The 16,677-nt window shown below is 37.4% G+C and overlaps 1 protein-coding gene and 1 long non-coding RNA gene across 2 annotated transcripts in view; one reads left to right on the forward strand and one right to left on the reverse strand.

Annotated features, from left to right (window-relative positions):
- The window catches only part of LOC141348615 (uncharacterized), a 52,637-nt gene that overhangs the window by 24,115 nt on the left and 11,845 nt on the right, over positions 1–16,677 (forward strand). The window lies entirely within an intron of this gene.
- Positions 1,153–8,128, reverse strand: LOC141283394 (cell cycle control protein 50A-like). The gene is made up of 7 exons (XM_073816679.1): positions 7,678–8,128; positions 7,421–7,540; positions 6,782–6,889; positions 4,404–4,491; positions 4,173–4,316; positions 2,232–2,438; positions 1,153–2,120 (listed from the first exon to the last, which is right to left on the reverse strand). The coding sequence occupies exons 1-7, from the start codon at positions 7,921–7,923 to the stop codon at positions 1,927–1,929; spliced, it is 1,107 nt and encodes a 368-aa protein (XP_073672780.1). The 5' UTR covers positions 7,924–8,128; the 3' UTR covers positions 1,153–1,926.

Genomic DNA, 16,677 nt, shown 5'->3' on the forward strand with positions numbered 1-16,677 from the left:
TTAAAGGGACAGTTCACCCAAAAATAAAAATTCATTACTCACCCACGTCTTTACAAACCTGTAAGACCTTTGTTCATCTTCAGAACACAAATTCAGATATTTTGGATATATCTCACAATTGTGACTTTTTTTTTCAGAATTGCAAGTTTATCTCACAAATGAGACTTTTTTCCCCAGAATTGCAAGTTTATATCTCACAATTCTGACTATTTTCTCAGGTTTGCGATTTTATATTCCACAATTGTGACTTTTTTCCTCAGAATTGCGAGTTTATCTAGCACTTGTGACTTTTTTCTTAGAACTGCAACTTTATATTCCACATGAATTTTCTTTTCTCAGAATTGCAAGTATATATCACAATTGTGATTTTTTTTCTCAGAATTGCAAGTTTATCTCACAATTAAGATTTTTTTTTCTCAGAATTACAAGTTTATAACTCACAATTCTTCTCAGAATTGCAAGTTTTTATCTCACAATTGTGCCTTTTTTTCAGAATTGCAAGTTTACATCTTGCAATTGTGATTTTTTTCTCAGAATTGCAAGTTTATCTCACAATTAAGATTTTTTTCTCAGAATTACAAGTTTATATCTCTCAGTTGTGCCTTTTTTCCCGAATTGCGAGTTTATATCTTGCAATTGTGATTTTTTTCCCCTCAGAATTACAAGTTTACCTCACAATTAATACTTTTTTCTCAGAATTGCAATTTTATATTCCACAATTGTGACTTTTTTTCCTTAGAATTGTGAGTATATCTCGCAATTGTGACTTTTTTCTTAGAATTGCAATTTTATATTCTGTGTGACTTTTTCTGCGAATTACGAGTTTATATCTCGCAATTGGGACTTTTTTTCTCTGAATTGTGAGTTTATATCATGCAATTCTGAGAAAGAGTCAGATGTGCGAATTTATATTCCACATTGCAAGAAAAAAATTATGAAGACGTTCAAGACCCAAAAAGGTGGTAAGGACATCGATAAAATGGTCCATGTGACAAAAGTAGTTCTACCATAATGTTGTAAAGCAATGAGAATTATTTTTGTTTTCTTTCCACACAAAAAGTATGTCTTTATTCAACAATTTCTTCTCTTTCTCCTGCTCCTGATGAATGTAAAGGATACTACAACACACATTAATGAGAAATTCTCAATACGTTCAGCAATTAGACATTTTATTCACCCAGCAGCAAAACACACACTCCTAAAAACTGGCCAAAAATGTATGGCTTGTCACATTCTAAAGTGCTTATTTGTTAAGAGGCAGACATGCTTAAACACTTACAAAAAGACTTGACAGCCAAAATGAGCCCAAGACAGTTTCAATTAAATAGACACAGAACGAATCGTTTGGTCCTTGCAAGCCATGAATTACACACAGCAAAGCTTCTTTAAATTGCACAAGCATCTCCAGAAAACAAGAAGACTTTAACAATCCTTACAGTTTAGTGGTAGTTGTAACAGATCACTACCATAATCTGGCACTACAAAAAAGTTTGGAAGTAAACAGAGCCACAGCATTTACCTTTATGAACCTCGAAAAGAAGTGAAATTATTTGTACATTAAACTGTTAAAAGTAGTCAATGTTTAGGCCAAAAGTAAAACCATTTCTATGAAATACAAATATACATTTGTTCACTGTACTTTATACAACTTGGTCTTTATCCTGGATGTACTTTGGAATATCACACTAACCTCAGCCTCAGACATTTGTGCATATCAATAGTCAAACATGCTTGAAATGAACAATCAACCATCATCAGAAAAAGTACAAATTAAAAAATAAGACTTAAGTGGACATCTTGAATAATAAATAAACAGAACATCAAGTGGTCAAATGCTCTTGCACCTTTAAAACGCCAATCGAAGCATGCTATTCAAATGCACAGATGCAAACCCTGTGCCTGACAGAGCCCATGCACTCGACAGGCTTAATTGGGAATATCAGAGCTGTTGTTGCGGTTTCCGTATTTGTGATGAATGAACAGGAGAACCACGCCGAGGAAGAAGCAGATGGAGCCCACGGTTATGTAGGCGATGCCCAGGAAGGGGTTTTTCCCTCCCATCCAGGAGATGGTGCTGAGAATCATACGTTTACGGCCCTCAAAGCTGCGCACAGGGTAGTCTGAGGGACAACTGGTTAAGGGAAAAATATCAATTCAAAAGCACTTTTCACACTGTTAACTATTGCTCTCTGCAGAGCTTTTTGTTTTAAAGGTATGCAATGCAAGGATACTGTAGGTGACCTCCAGGCTGTAGTTGCCTCTGGGAAGTGTTGGTATCAGGTTGTTTTTCTTCTGAATGATGCGGTAGAGCTTTCTGAAAGTAGGGAGAGCAGCTGTGCGCATCCACACGATGAAATCCTCATTTATGAAGCCGTTGTTTTCTGGGTCAGCGTCTAGCTCGTAAACAGGCTTGCGCCAATTGACTGGCTTCGCTGTGTCTGGAAGATGAGGAGTGTTTTAGTCAAAGATACTGAAAACCACAGTATATACAGTGAGGAGAATAAATGATTTGATCCCCTGCTGATTTTGTAAAAAGATCAGTCTATAATTTTAATGGTAGGTTTATTTGAACAGTGAGAGACAGAATAACAACAAATGCAGAAAAAAGCATTTCAAAAAAGTTATAAATTGATTTGCATTTTAATGAGTGAAGGACTTTCGCTCCGCCTCCCTCACATCCCTGCACCAGTAGGAAAGTCCACAACACCAAACCCCTGACGCTGATTGGTTGGAACACTGTTTGTTTATCTGTGGAATAGTTGGTAGCGCCGATTGTTTTTTTGGCATATCTCGGACCCTAGGCTGACCAGAGTGACGCGGTTTTTTCACAGACAATTTATGGGGCAGGCAGCGAGCGGATCGTGAAGAAAGGTCAGCTGAAATTGACACTTTATGTTTTAGGCTAGAAATCGCTGATACAACCTTTAAAGGGGGTGCTCCTAATCTCAGTTTGTTACCTGTATAAAAGACACCTGTTCACAGAAGCAACCACTCAATCAGATTCCAAACTCTCCATCATGGCCAAGACCAAAGAGCTGTCCAAGGATGTCAGGGACAAGATTGTAGACCTACACAAGACTGGAATGGGCTACAAGACCGTCGCCAAGCAGCTTGGTAAGAAGGTGACAACAGTTGGTGCTATTATTCGCAAATGGAAGAAACACAAAATAACTGTTAATCTCCCTCGGTATGGAGCTCCATGCAAGATCTCACCTTGTGGAGTTCCAATTGTCATGAGAACGGTGAGGAACCAGCCCAGAACTACACAGGAGGATCTTGTCAATGATCTCAAGGCAGCTGGGACCATAGTCATCAAGAAAACAATTGGTAACACACTATGCAGTGAAGGACTGAAATCCTGCAGCGCCCGCAAGGTCCCCTTGCTCAAGAAAGCACATGTACAGGCCCTTCTGAAGTTTGCCAATGAACATAAATGATTCAGAGCAATACTGGGTGAAAGTGTTGTGGTCAGATGAGACCAAAATTGACCCTAAAGAGCACCATCCTCACTGTCAAACATTTTCTCCTCACTGCTTTGGGGGTGTTTTTCTGCTAAGGGGACAGGACAGCTAAACTGCATCAAAGGGACGAACCCAGGGCACTGAAAATGGGTCGTGAATGGGTATTCCAGCATGACAATGACCCAAAACATACCACCAAGGTATTGAAGAAATGGCTCAAGAAGAAGCACATTAAGGTCCTGGAGTGGCCTAGCCAGTCTCCAGACCTTAATCCAACAGAAAATCTGTGGAGGGAGCTGAAGGTTTGAATTGCCAAACATCAGCATCGAAACCTTAATGACTTGGAGAGGATTGCAAAGAGGAGTGGGACAAAATCCCTCCTGAGATGTGTGCAAACCTGGTGGCCAACTACAAGAAACATCTGATCTCTGTGATTGCCAACCAGGGTTTTGCCATCAGGTACTAAGTCATGTTTTACGAAGGGGTCAAATAATTATTTCACTCAATAAAATGCAAATCAATTTATAACTTTTTAGAAACGTGTTTTTCTGGATTTTTTTTGTTGTTATTCTGTCTCTCACTGTTAATATAAACCTACCATTACAATGATAGACTGATCATTTCTTTGTCAGTGGGCAAACATACAAAATCAGCAGGGGATCAAATCATTTTTCCACACTGTATAGAGAATTATAAATAGATGTATTCTACCTATAAAAACCGCAGTAAGATTCGGGTTACTGCCAGGGTTCCTGAACTTCACATGTTTGTCCGTCCACCACGCGATCCCTTTTTTGATCAACGGAATTTGTGTTTTTGTTCCATTGAGATCAATGTAAAACAAGTTCAATGTGTCTGAAGCAAAGAGTGAAAGAGACAAGCAATATTAAAACTCTTGAAAAAACAATCTTATGGTGGTAAGTACTCAGATCCAGGTTTTACCATTAAACATGCTGTTAGCAATGGCTCCACATGGGGCTATAGGCTTGTTTTCATTAGTGCGGTATGGCTCACATTCTTTGCTTGGTTCCTGAAATATACAATGAAAGGCTTTGAACTACATTCTATAACACAATTGTAAAGCATCAAATAAAGAATTAAGTACTTCTTGCAGTCAGGAAGCAGCAGACCTGTTAAAAAAAACACAGGTGACAACTATTGCAATGTCACTCAGTTTAAAGTTCATTAAATGTGACAATGACTGTTGGTGATTGACAGGGCTCCACTATAAAAGGTGTCGAGATGTTTCGAAATCCATGTTGCCAAACCATGCTGTCATACAGCAGTTGTTGACGTTGTGTTGACATGTGTTTGCGCTGGTGGAGCATACTATGCTGTCAAACACGTCTGACAGCTGAGCACAAAATCAGCTGCAATATTTAGTCTCTATTTGCTTCACCATTAACACTACAGCTGTCAATAAATATAAATAGATACTATGCCTGTCTTTTTCAGGGTTACTGATAGACTTATAGATACTCTGTCTTTCAGGTTTGCTATTCTGATAGTCTGTCAAATGTTTGTCTGTCGGTCAGTTGTTTGTTCATTCATTTGTTGTTTCATCTGTCTGTTTATCTGTCAGTTGTTTGTTCCTTTTTTGTTTTGTCTGTCTGTCAGTTGTTTGTTTGTTTATTAATTCATCGTTTCTTCTGTCTGTCTGTCAATTGTGTGTTTGTTCGTTCATTCATTTTTTGTTTCATCTGTCTGTCAAATGTTTGTTCATTCATTTGGTGTTTCTTCTGTCAGTCTGTGAATGGTTTGTTAGTTTATTTGTTTCATCTGTCTGTCAAATATTTGTTCATTCATTCATTGTTTCTTCTGTGTCAAATGTTTGTTTATTAATTTATTGTTTCTTCTGTCAATTGTTTGTTCATTCGTTGTTTCTTCTGTCTGTCTGTCAATTGTTTGTTTATTTGTTGTTTCATCTATCTGTCTGTCAATTGTTTGTTCACTCATTCAGTGTTTCATCTGTCTGTCAATTGTTTATTTGTTCATTTGTTTCAAATGTTTGTTTGTTCATTCATTGTTTCTTCAGTCTGTCAATTGTTTGTTCGTTCGTTCATCCATTTTTTCGTCTGTCTGTCAATTGTTTGTTCGTTCATTTGTTGTTTCTTCTGTCTGTCAGTTGTTTGTTTGTTTATTAAGTCAACGTTTCTTCTGTCTGTCAATTGTTTGTTTGTTCGTTCATTCATTTTTTGTTTAATCTGTCAAATGTTTGTTTGTTCATTCGTTCTTTCTTCTGTCTGTCAATTGTTTGTTCGTTCGTTCATCCATTTTTCGTCTGTCTGTCAATTGTTTGTTCGTTCATTTGTTGTTTCTTCTGTCTGTCAATTGTTTGTTCATTCGTTGTTTCTTCTGTCTGCCTGTCAATTGATTGTTTATTTGTTTCATCTATCTGTCTGTCAATTGTTCATTCATTCAGTATGTCATCTGTCTGTCAATTGTTTGTATGTTCATTCGTTTCTTCTATCAGTTTATTGTTTTATCTATCTGTCAATTGTTTGTTCATTCTTTGTTTCATCTGTCAATTGCTTGTTTGTTCGTTCATTCATTGATTTATATATCTGTATTTGTCAATTTTTTTTTTGTTCATTTGTTGTTTCTTCTATCATCTATTTATCTCTGTCTATCTACCTATCTATCTGTCATCCATTCATCATTCTATTGTCTGTTGATGTATCATTTGTTCTATCATACTATACATCTTTTATTAATATGTTCCATCAAAAGTATCTATCTGTCTGTCTGTCTATCTGTCTATCTATCTGCTGAAATATCAATAATGTATTAATAACACTGTATAGATACAGATCTATACTTTTTATCATTCAGGGAAGCGATACATGGTTGACTGCCTACTGTACATGGCCACACTTACCCATAATAGCTATCAGAATAGAATGAACAACTAGCATTGTTTATATAAATGAACAAACAAACAAACAAACATTTGACAGACAGGTAGAAAGACACAGAAACACATAAAACAACAAATGAACAAAAATTGACAGACAGATAGATAGCAGAAACAATAAATGAACAAACAAACAATTGACAGACAGGTAGAAAGATACAGACAAACAATGCTAGTTGTTCATTCATTCATTTGTTTTGTTTCTTCAGACAGACAGATAGATGAAACAACAAATGAACAAACATCTGACAGACAGACAAATAGATAGATATACATAGATGAAACAATGAATGAATAAATGAGCAAATGACAGAGACAAATAGATAGATACGTAAAACAAATTAATGAACAAAAGATAGATAGATAGATAGATAGATAGATAGATAGATAGATAGATATGCAGTACCTTAAGTGAGCGCTCATCTCCATTAAGTTGGCTGTCATCCCTAGACTTCACATACCGCCGATGGTTTTGATAGAAATTTGAGAGCCCATAGTACATGAAGACATTACTCTGGGGACAGAAAGTTAGAGTAGTAAACTGGCACTGCTATGAAAATCCATAATCTCCAGTCAAACATTCTTTCTAAAACTAAACTGGGAACATTTGGATTTATAATATGTGCTGTAAAGTGTCAGATGCTACTATTCAGGAAAGTCAAAGTTTTAGTTAGGTCTACCGTTTCCTCATAGTCTGTTAAGGGAGTAGATGAAACTACTAACAAAAAGTACTAAGGTGCTATAATGTTTTTTTAAATAATGAACAACAAAAACACAAAGAATATCCATAAAGCTCCATAAAAGCCTATGCATCACATATGACTTTTTAAAATAACTTTCCTATAAAGATTTAATCAACTGCTAGATTTAAAAAATTAATAAATAAAAATGATTTTTCTGTCTATTTTGTTAAACGCCAGGCTTTATAGGGTTAAATCACGTGGATTTGGAGCATCACGCGTGTGAGTAAATGGCAGATTATTTACTTTAGCTGAACTGTCCTTTAGCAGGAATGCGACATAATTGTCAAATCACACACACTCACTTCGAAAGGCTGTTCTAGAGAGAAAAAAATGACACATTTGCATGGAGTTGTGTTGTTCCAGCTGAAGCTTTGAGAGCAGTTGAAACACGGACTGGACATGTCAGTCCCGGTGTAATCAATCTGTAAACCAGAGAAACACACACACGGTTACATAACACAGATGAACATGTCAAGACAGTCCTAGCAAACAGCAGACGTCTATTCGCTGTGTATTTGTTAGTAAAATGACACCAAACACAAGCGCAACAGGCTCAAACCTCGAACTCCCTGATGTTGTTGGATGTCACGTAGAGGCCGATTCCTATGGGGATGAAGATGAGGCCGATGACGAAGAACGCTGGTAGTACGGTCCCCGCTGTCAGGATGGGCTGCCAGGCCGGTAGCCGCTGCTGTTTAAAGGCGGTGTTGTCAGGCTTTCTAGTCCGGATGGCGGTTCCGCCGAGCCCCGCGGATCCGGAATGATGACCGTCTTCCTCCTTCGCGCTGTAGCTGGACGCCATCATAGCTGTAATTACCAGCTCACAGCCTCAGTATTTGTATTAAAACACACAATCTCTCGATTATAGACGGGTGGTTAACATAAAAGTTGTGTATATGTCCACTCTGGTAGATTATCTTCCCAGCGGCCTGTTCTCTAGCTTGTATGGAAAGTTGCTTGTTTTGTTTGAGGCGGTGTTACAGGAAGTCAGCTAGTGTTGTCTGATTCGCGAATCATGCATACGAGCCGGTTCCTTTGATTCATCCGAACTGATTCGTGAATCTTTTTTGAATCACTTTGCTGTGGTGTGTTAGTGAGCGCGTTTTGTTTGTTTGAATCAGGGTTTACGTGCGTATGTTCTGTGTTTAATCTATGCATGTATGTTACCAAAATATTATGTTTACTTTGTGTTTTAACAGTTTCATAATAATTGAAAGTGGTAATCTTAGAAGAAAGTCTTTAAAAGCAGAATTTGAAAAAAAGATAGATAGATAGTGATTACTGGGTTCAAGCTTTAAGGTATTTAAGCGCATATGAAAAAAGTATTTTTTGCAAATACAGGTAATGTATCATCCCTGGTGAGCCTAGGCTGGTTGGCTGGTTTTAGCTGGTCATAGCTGGTCAGCAGGCTGGTTTTAGAGGGGTTTTGGGCACTTTCCTAGCCTGGCCAGGCTGGTCTAAGCTGGTCAGGCTGGGAAACCACCAGCTAAAACCAGCCTGACCAGGCTGGGAGACCAGCTAAAACCAGCTACTTCCAGCTTAAACCAGCTACGACCAACCAACCAGCCTAGGCTGGTTTTAGCTGTTTGTTTGTTTGTTTTTCAGCAGGGATGGCAAATATGTTTTGACGTTTATGACTTTTGTAGTGCCAGTTGTGGTCCGATCTCCTTAAAACTTTGCATGCTTGTTTAGAATCACCTGTCGCATGTGCTTACCAGGTTTTGAGTTTTCCTTTAGGTTTTATAGGATTTTGGGTAAATTCGGACAGGCCCCCATTATACCTTCCTAAAGGGTAAATGTCAACATTTTTTGATAATAATTGACCTAGAGAGTCCAGAGAATTGTACCACAGTGTTTTTTCCAGATTTAGTGAAAAACCTAGTAAGTTTTTTACATCTTCTCAATCATTTAACAAACAATTTGATTCACAGCAGTGGTTCTAGAGGCAAAGTTGTCCGGAATGAGGAGTTCTGTCATATGATATGAATATCGCGTGCGGAAAAAACGCGCAGTGCACAATCGTGTACGCACTTAAAAAAACACCATATCGGCCCCAGTGGCCTTTTTTTTTTTTTTAGTTTCTCACAGACCTTCGGGGCCATGCATTAAACAGGCCCACCGAGTTGTTCTGATTGGCCTCTGTTAACCATGTCTAATAGGTGCTCAAACTTCATCGCCAATGTTTTTTTAAGACACACACATTTTTTGTTTTCCTTGTAGACAATTGTGACCCTTTGGACCAAGCTTGTGCACAGCGATTGTCATGTTGATAGGACAAATGGTTGTAAAGGTATAACCATTTTTATGTTTTTCTCCCTCTTATAGCACCACCAAGTGGCCAAACTCGACGTTTTTTGTCCTGCGACCTCAGATTGAGCTCTAAGTGTTTTGAGTTTGGCGAAGATATCTATTTCTGTTCAGGAGTTATAGCCATTTTATTAAACGTGTCCTTGCCCCTTTCAAAGTTTTGGAGTCTTTGTGTCTTGTTTTTTTTTTTTTTATTATTGAGATTCACTGTGGTTTGGTTCCGATTGGATGAAAACCCTAGGACTAGTTTGCAAAAGTAGGTTTTGCAAAAAAATCAAAAATACTCGAAAATTTTGCCGGATGGAATCTGATGCATTTGTTTTGTCTGGCATGAGCCAAGCATTCCAACGACATAGACACTTGAGCCTGCGATTTAGGAGCGTTAAGCGATATTTGTACTTTTGATCGTTGTAGAGGCCCCGTCAGGCCGATTGGGCCAAGCCTTGGTGAAGTTGTCAGCGGTGAGTACTACCATCCCTCCAAGTTTCAGGCCTCTACGACTTACGGTTTGGTCTGCACAATAAGTTTTACATGGAGATGGCTGATCCGTGACCATTCTAACAATTACAATAGGGTTTCAGAGCTATAGGCCGTTTACTGCACATTTATAGCCTATTCTTCTCCTTATTAAAAAAACGGAAGCCTCGCCTATAAGCTTACTTCAGTACTGAAGAATAAGGTGGATAAGAAACGTAAGTCTATTTTATCATTGTGTTTAAATCAAGACATCTGAATCAAAATAAGCACATTTTAGTAATATGTGTTGATTTAAAGACTTTAATATGATAAAACATAAAGATATAGCCTGCTTTTTCTTGCTAAATTAGAGCCTCTGGCTACTGTTAAGATCTAAATGAGGACGACAACTGGAACACATTCATTTACTACAATCACTATGGATAACTTACTTGACCATAGTGATAAATCATAGTTTTTAACATAATTGTTAGCATGCTGGTTCAAATGAATCGGTGAATCATGTTTCACTGAAATGAACCGATTCCTTAAAATGAATCAGACGGGCATCTGGCAGGCATGTCGTACCACGTGACACAGCGACACAGACAATAATAGAGAATGAAAAATAATTACAACCAAATATAGCCAATTTATTTATAATAATAAATTGTTACATATTTGCACTGACAAATTATTTTGTTTTAGGCCTATTTAAAACAAAATGCTGGTCATTATGCTACAGAAAAAACTGCACCCATGTGGGCAGAAATTGAAAATGCATTTAAAACATGTTTTTCAATGTAATTATGCAGGTTATGTACAAGTGTAAAGCAAATATACTGCTTGTATGTTGTGTTAAATGTTTAGGATTCTTGCTCTCTTGAATACAAGTTATATCATTAATTTCTGAATATATTTTATAATATTCTGAACACATTTGTTATTTGTTACACAAGTGTGGATAAAATTAAATATTTAAATAGATAAAAAATTGCCTTGTGGTTCAATTCACCCCTTTTAGGCTACATCATTTGAACCACAAGATGGAGCAAGACACCAAAGCAACGACCGAAGCAGTTCCAGCTGCCCTCAGAACAGGTGTGAGGGACTGAACTTGCAGTATTTTATCAAAGCTGTGTTTCTGTCAAGCCTCTTTCCACTAAAACTTCCAAGTACTTTATCATGCAGGTGTAGACCTTCAGACTTGCTCCCCTTAAAAAACTCCCAATATATTTTCTCAAGGTCTATGGTCTTTTATAGTTTGTCAACCTACCATTTCTTTTTATCTAATAACTTCCTACTGGATTTGTGCAGTGTGTCTCTGACTTTGTGATTTCTTTTTTCTTGATCTTCGTCCTCCACTCTTTTTCAAAGGCTTATTGCTCGGCTTTAAATTCAGAGTTTTTGCAACTTGCCTCTGCTTACTTCATCCCTAAGGTCCTTTTTTTTCTTTCTTTTTTTTACTTCTGAGCTTTACTTTTGTTCCTGTTTGATTGCTCAGTCCAAAAAGCTGGCTAACTTTATATACACTGTCAGCTCTACCCATTTCTGAACTGTCATCCTGGCATCCAGCTCCTCACATTACTGCACAAACTTGGCTGGGTTTTGTCTGAGTGCTTCCCTCCAACCTTTTGGGTCATTTAGCAGTCTTGTTTAGCTTTGCTGTTGACAGCCTCAAGACATTGCCTTACTGAAATCCTGAAACCATGTCATTTTTTATAGGAAACTGACTCTTATTCACCAACATCAATGCAAATTATTCCAGCTTTTTCCCTTTTCTTTTCCCAAGCTGTCTTATGCATGTTCTTCAACAGCTTTTCTTTAGCAAACACATGTTTAGTCTTATCAAAGATCTGACCTGATGATTCATCCTTAAAGATGCCGAACTGAAGAAGAAAGTTATATGCATATATTTATGTCAATTTTGGCAGGTAACTACCAATTTATTGTGAATCACAACAGTTTTAAACCTACAAATGGGCTTTAGACTCATACAAATAATCATTCATCAGTAAAATACATATTTGATATATACAGGTGAGGTTAAAAGTTTACATCCCCCTTTCAGAATCTGCAAAATGTTAATTATTTTACCAAAATAAGAGGATCATACAAAATGCATGTTATTCTTTATTTAGGACTTACCTGTATAATATATTTCACATTAAATATGTTTACATATATTTTACCAGAGAAAATAATAGTTGAATTTATAAAAATAACACTGTTCAAAAGTTAAATCCCCTTGATTCCTAATACTGTGTTCTTACCTGAATGAGCCACAGCTGTGTTTTTTTGTCCCTTATTTGTCCTGAACAGGCCTGCTGTTCTTCAAAAGAAAAAAATCCTTTAGGTCTCACAAATGCTTTAGTTTTTTCAGCATTTTTTGTGAATTTGAACCCTTTCCAACAATGACTCTATGATTTTGAGATCCATCTTTTCACACTGAGGACAATTGAGGGACTCATATGCAACTATTACAGAAGGTTTAAATGCTCACTGATGCTCCAAGGAAAAACCATTAATTAAGATCTGGGGGTGAAAACGTTTGAACAGCATAGAGATGTGTACATTTTTCTTGTTGTGTCTAATTATCATAATTTTTCATTAAATGCTGCCCTTCAGACAAAAGATACAAAAGATATTTTCCTAGAAGACAAAATGAGTTAAATTTACCCTGATCTTCAAATTCGAAAGTTTTTCACCCCCTGGCTCTTACACATTTTTTTACACATTTTCATTCTGTTCAAAAGTTTTCACCCCCAGCTCTTAATGCATTTTTTCCTTCTGGCACATCAGTGAGCGTTTGAACCTTCTGTCATAGTTGCATTTGAGTCCCTCAGTTGTCCTCAGTGTGAAAAGATGGATCTCAAAATCATACAGTCATTGTTGGAAAGGGTTCAAATACACAAAAATGCTGGAAAACTGTGGGACCTGAAGAATTTTTCTGAAGAACAGCAGGCAGGACAAATAAAGGACTTTTGACCTCAACTGTATATAATTTATGGGCCTATATCATATTGATCGCCTCCATGCAGTTAAGGGTTAAAAACGATTTTGAGAGTGCTGAATAAGCTAGATGCTAAAATAATCTCTTTTAGGTCCCATGTGGAAAATCCTGTTTGGTTCCCTGGTGGTGTATCTTTCAGTGAAGTATCTTACGGCTGCTGTGAAGCTTTTGCTGTTTGTTTAGCCTAAGCTGAAAATTCAGTGTGAGTGTAAAATTCCATTATGGAAAAATCTTCTGTTGTTTTAATATTTTGAGAAATTGGACACACTGTTTTAATATGATGCCTTATTGGAGAGTGTCATGAGACACTCCAGGAGATGCAAATCTAGTAAGCTCTTACCATTCTTATTAATGTAAATATTCTCTTTGTATATTGAAATTCCTTAAATAAAAAAGTTTATAGACAATCTTGTCAAAGTCTAGCTGCCAGAACAGAGCTGATAGAGATGACTGAAATATTTTTGGCGGATACATTCATGAAAGGTCAAAGTAGCTGGTTAGGTTGATGTTGCTCACCTGGTTCAGAAGGAATGGAAGATAAACAGGGTCTGGAAGTCAGACTTTTCCAAACCAGTCTGAAATCTTACATGCCTCTGTAGAGCTGCAATGAAGCGTGCTAAGCAATACAGCATGGAAACACTGTCGTCTCCTCTTTTCCTCACAACTTTTCTGCTTTCTCAGCAGGAGATATTGAAATGCTAAACCACCATGATTAATCAACCGCTTGTAGCTGGAGACACCATAAGCTGCTTGGCCAAGAGAGACACAAACAGACAGCAAGGGGCCTGGATGCTGTCAAGGCCTGAAAGAAATATGTTAATAAAACAAGAGCTGTCGGTGAGAAGCTATTCAGTCAATGATTTCCACTTACTTTTGAAAAAGAGAAACAGAAAAGCAAATCTGTAAACCTAAATACTGGTTGTACATGCTGAATCACTATGAATCATTCAGGTGCCAGTAACACCAGTATTATTTAGCAAACATTGCCTATTATGTAGATGAATCATAATTTGATGACTCCAACATTTGTATTGTGTTTGGCTCAATTTTAGATAACACCTTTAAAAATGAGACCCAAGGTCACAGCTGGCGAGCAAACATCTTTAACGAGAAGATAAGTGATAGAGCAATAAGAAAGATCCTGAGCTTCAGAATCTGGAGGATAATGGATCCATCTGTTGGGTATTTGGGTGGACACCAACAGATTCATCTTAGCCTCTTCAAAGGCCATTACACGAATTGCAGAACACTGCAATGAGCAATTGAATCACTTTATGAGGATCATTTTCACAAGGGTGTTAGAAAAGACAAAAAATTAGCTACAAATAAAGTCTGGCAAATAAGAGCATCAACCTGGCAACCAGCGTCTCATCAAAAGTACTTCAAGTACAGCAATCAATGTATTTTCAGTTTACAGTTTACATGTGTAAATGAATCACTTGTCTTAACAATCGGTTCACGATTCATGAAACATTAGGGCAGAGCTCGCTAAAACATTACATAAACACAGGGAACAAAATGAGCGCTGAACTGAATGGCTACTTTAACTAAATCGTATGCCAGTGATGTAGATTTTTAGCAAATTTTAAAGAGATAGTTCACCCAAAATGAATCTGGTTTTCGTTAAAAACCTTTGTTTCTGTTCTGCTGAAGAAACAAACTCACCTACATCTTGGATGCCCTGGGGGTAAGCAGATAAACATCAAATTTTCATTTTTGGGTGAACTATCCCTTTAAAAATCTTTGTTGTGTTCTACTGAAGAAACAAGTCACCTACATCTTGGATGCCCTGGGGGTATGCAGATAGACATCAAATTTTCATTTTTTGGGTGAACTATCCCTTTAAGGTCAGTCCGTGTATATATAAGCTTTTCTGACGGAAACATTTTTGGATGAAATCATTCGTTTGAGTTGTTTGAATGATTTGGTTAGACTAGCGAAACGGTTTGGATTGAATCGTGATTCATGAATCATTCACACAGAGCTCACATAAGTTCAGTCTCTCACTACTTCAAAACACAGGAAACAAAAATGAGCGCTGATAAAGGTAATGTTTACTATTGTAACGAAGATTAGGTTATTTAGGTTATGAATTATAGGTTATGAATTTTGTGACAAACCATCGAATGAATCATTATTTTGATTTGTTTCTTTTCAATGAAACTAGTCAGATGTATTAACAAAATGGTCTGCATCGGTTCGCGATTCATGAATCATTCGGATAGAACTCATGAATCGTTAGAAGCCGTTTCCTAAGATGCTGAAATATGCAAAAATGTTACATGGAACGCCAGCACGCGTAGAGTCAAGAGTCTCGTAACATACGAGGAATCATTTTTTTCATGAATTGGTGAAGTGGCCTATCAAAAGTACCTGAATCGGGGCGTGATTCAGTCTGAATCATTGACGCTGAGTCACTAATTGTTTGGAGCAGTTTCTCACCACATAATTTAGAAAACAGATGACAAAAAGTAATTTAAGTGCACATTACTTATAACCAACAGAAACAACTTGCAAAACCATTTGCCAGCGATAAAGTAAGGCTATTTTGAACTCGACACTTGTACGCTTGTGAACAACTACTCCATGTAACTACGAGCATCAAAACAAAAACAGAACACAAAAACACAGTTGCATAGCACCATATTTTCACTTTTGGCCATGTACCATGTTGTTACCATCTATCTATCTATCTATCTATCTATCTATCTATCTATCTATCTATCTATCTATCTATCTATCTATCTATCTATCTATCTATCTATCTATCATCTATCTATCTATCATCTATCTATCTATCTATCTATCTATCTATCTATCTATCTATCTATCATCTATCTATCATCTATCTATCTATCTATCTGTCTATCTATCTATCTATCTATCTATCTATCTGTCTATCTATCTATCTATCTATCTATCTATCTATCTATCTATCATCTATCTATCTATCTATCTATCTATCTATCTATCTATCTATCTATCTATCTATCATCCTTTCATTCGTTCATTCGACAGAACTGCTGTAACTTGGTCACTTAAATTCCTACCTTGAAAAAAAAACTCAATTGAATCTGCTAGTTAGAAAAACAGCTTAGAAAAGATACAATCAGAGATAGAAGTTTTGAGCCCTAAAGAGATTAAGAGGTTAAAAACATGGTGTTTAACCATCTACGGGACAAATGCTGGTGGCATCACAGCTGAATCCAAAGAAAGTGATTTGTTTTGACCTTACGAGTGAAAGACACAAAGGTCAAATCTGACAGCAGGCAATGACAAGCCTCTGCAAATATATTTACCGCACAAACTGTCATACGAACGACCACGGCAATCTGATGCCGACTAATCTTAGGTGCACCGGTGTCAGTATGCCTCCCCTGAGATCCATCTGGCCGTGTTGCTCCGTAAGGTCACTTCGGTGGGCGTTTGCACCCACTCTTTTCAACTACGCGGCCAAGCAGATGGCCTCACAGTGTAAAAGGTTCCTATGTCTTAGGATTTGCTGGGAAAATGATGAGTCAGCCAGGATGTGGCCTGCCTTCAAAAATATCCCAGCCTGCCAGTGTCCTTGCCACCCTGATCAGCCATCCACATGATGACGGACTTCCTTGATGTGCCGTCTTTCATTAACCTCCCTGTGAGTGATGGATTAACCCTGAGGGCAGAGACAGAGTCATAGATTATTGAGAACGAGTTTGCCTTCGCTCAGCCTCACCTGGTTTATAACGGATGGGATCGTGCTGCTTTAACTGCTGTATCACTCTTTTCTTCGACTAGTTTTCT

The sequence above is a fragment of the Garra rufa genome, chromosome 13 (genome assembly GCF_049309525.1).
Source record: "Garra rufa chromosome 13, GarRuf1.0, whole genome shotgun sequence".
NCBI classification, from domain to species: domain Eukaryota; kingdom Metazoa; phylum Chordata; class Actinopteri; order Cypriniformes; family Cyprinidae; genus Garra; species Garra rufa.

What these genes read in the sequence shown, in the direction of transcription:
- LOC141283394 (XM_073816679.1), bottom strand. Translation starts at nt 7,923, where the DNA reads ATGATGGCGTCCAGCTACAGCGCGAAGGAGGAAGACGGTCATCATTCC. An exon ending in GAGATGAGCGCTCACTTAAG is followed by an intron (nt 4,492 to 6,781) that starts GTACTGCATATC and finishes TGTATATTTCAG; the next exon opens with GAACCAAGCAAAGAATGTGA. An exon ending in TGCTAACAGCATGTTTAATG is followed by an intron (nt 4,317 to 4,403) that starts GTAAAACCTGGA and finishes TCTTTGCTTCAG; the next exon opens with ACACATTGAACTTGTTTTAC.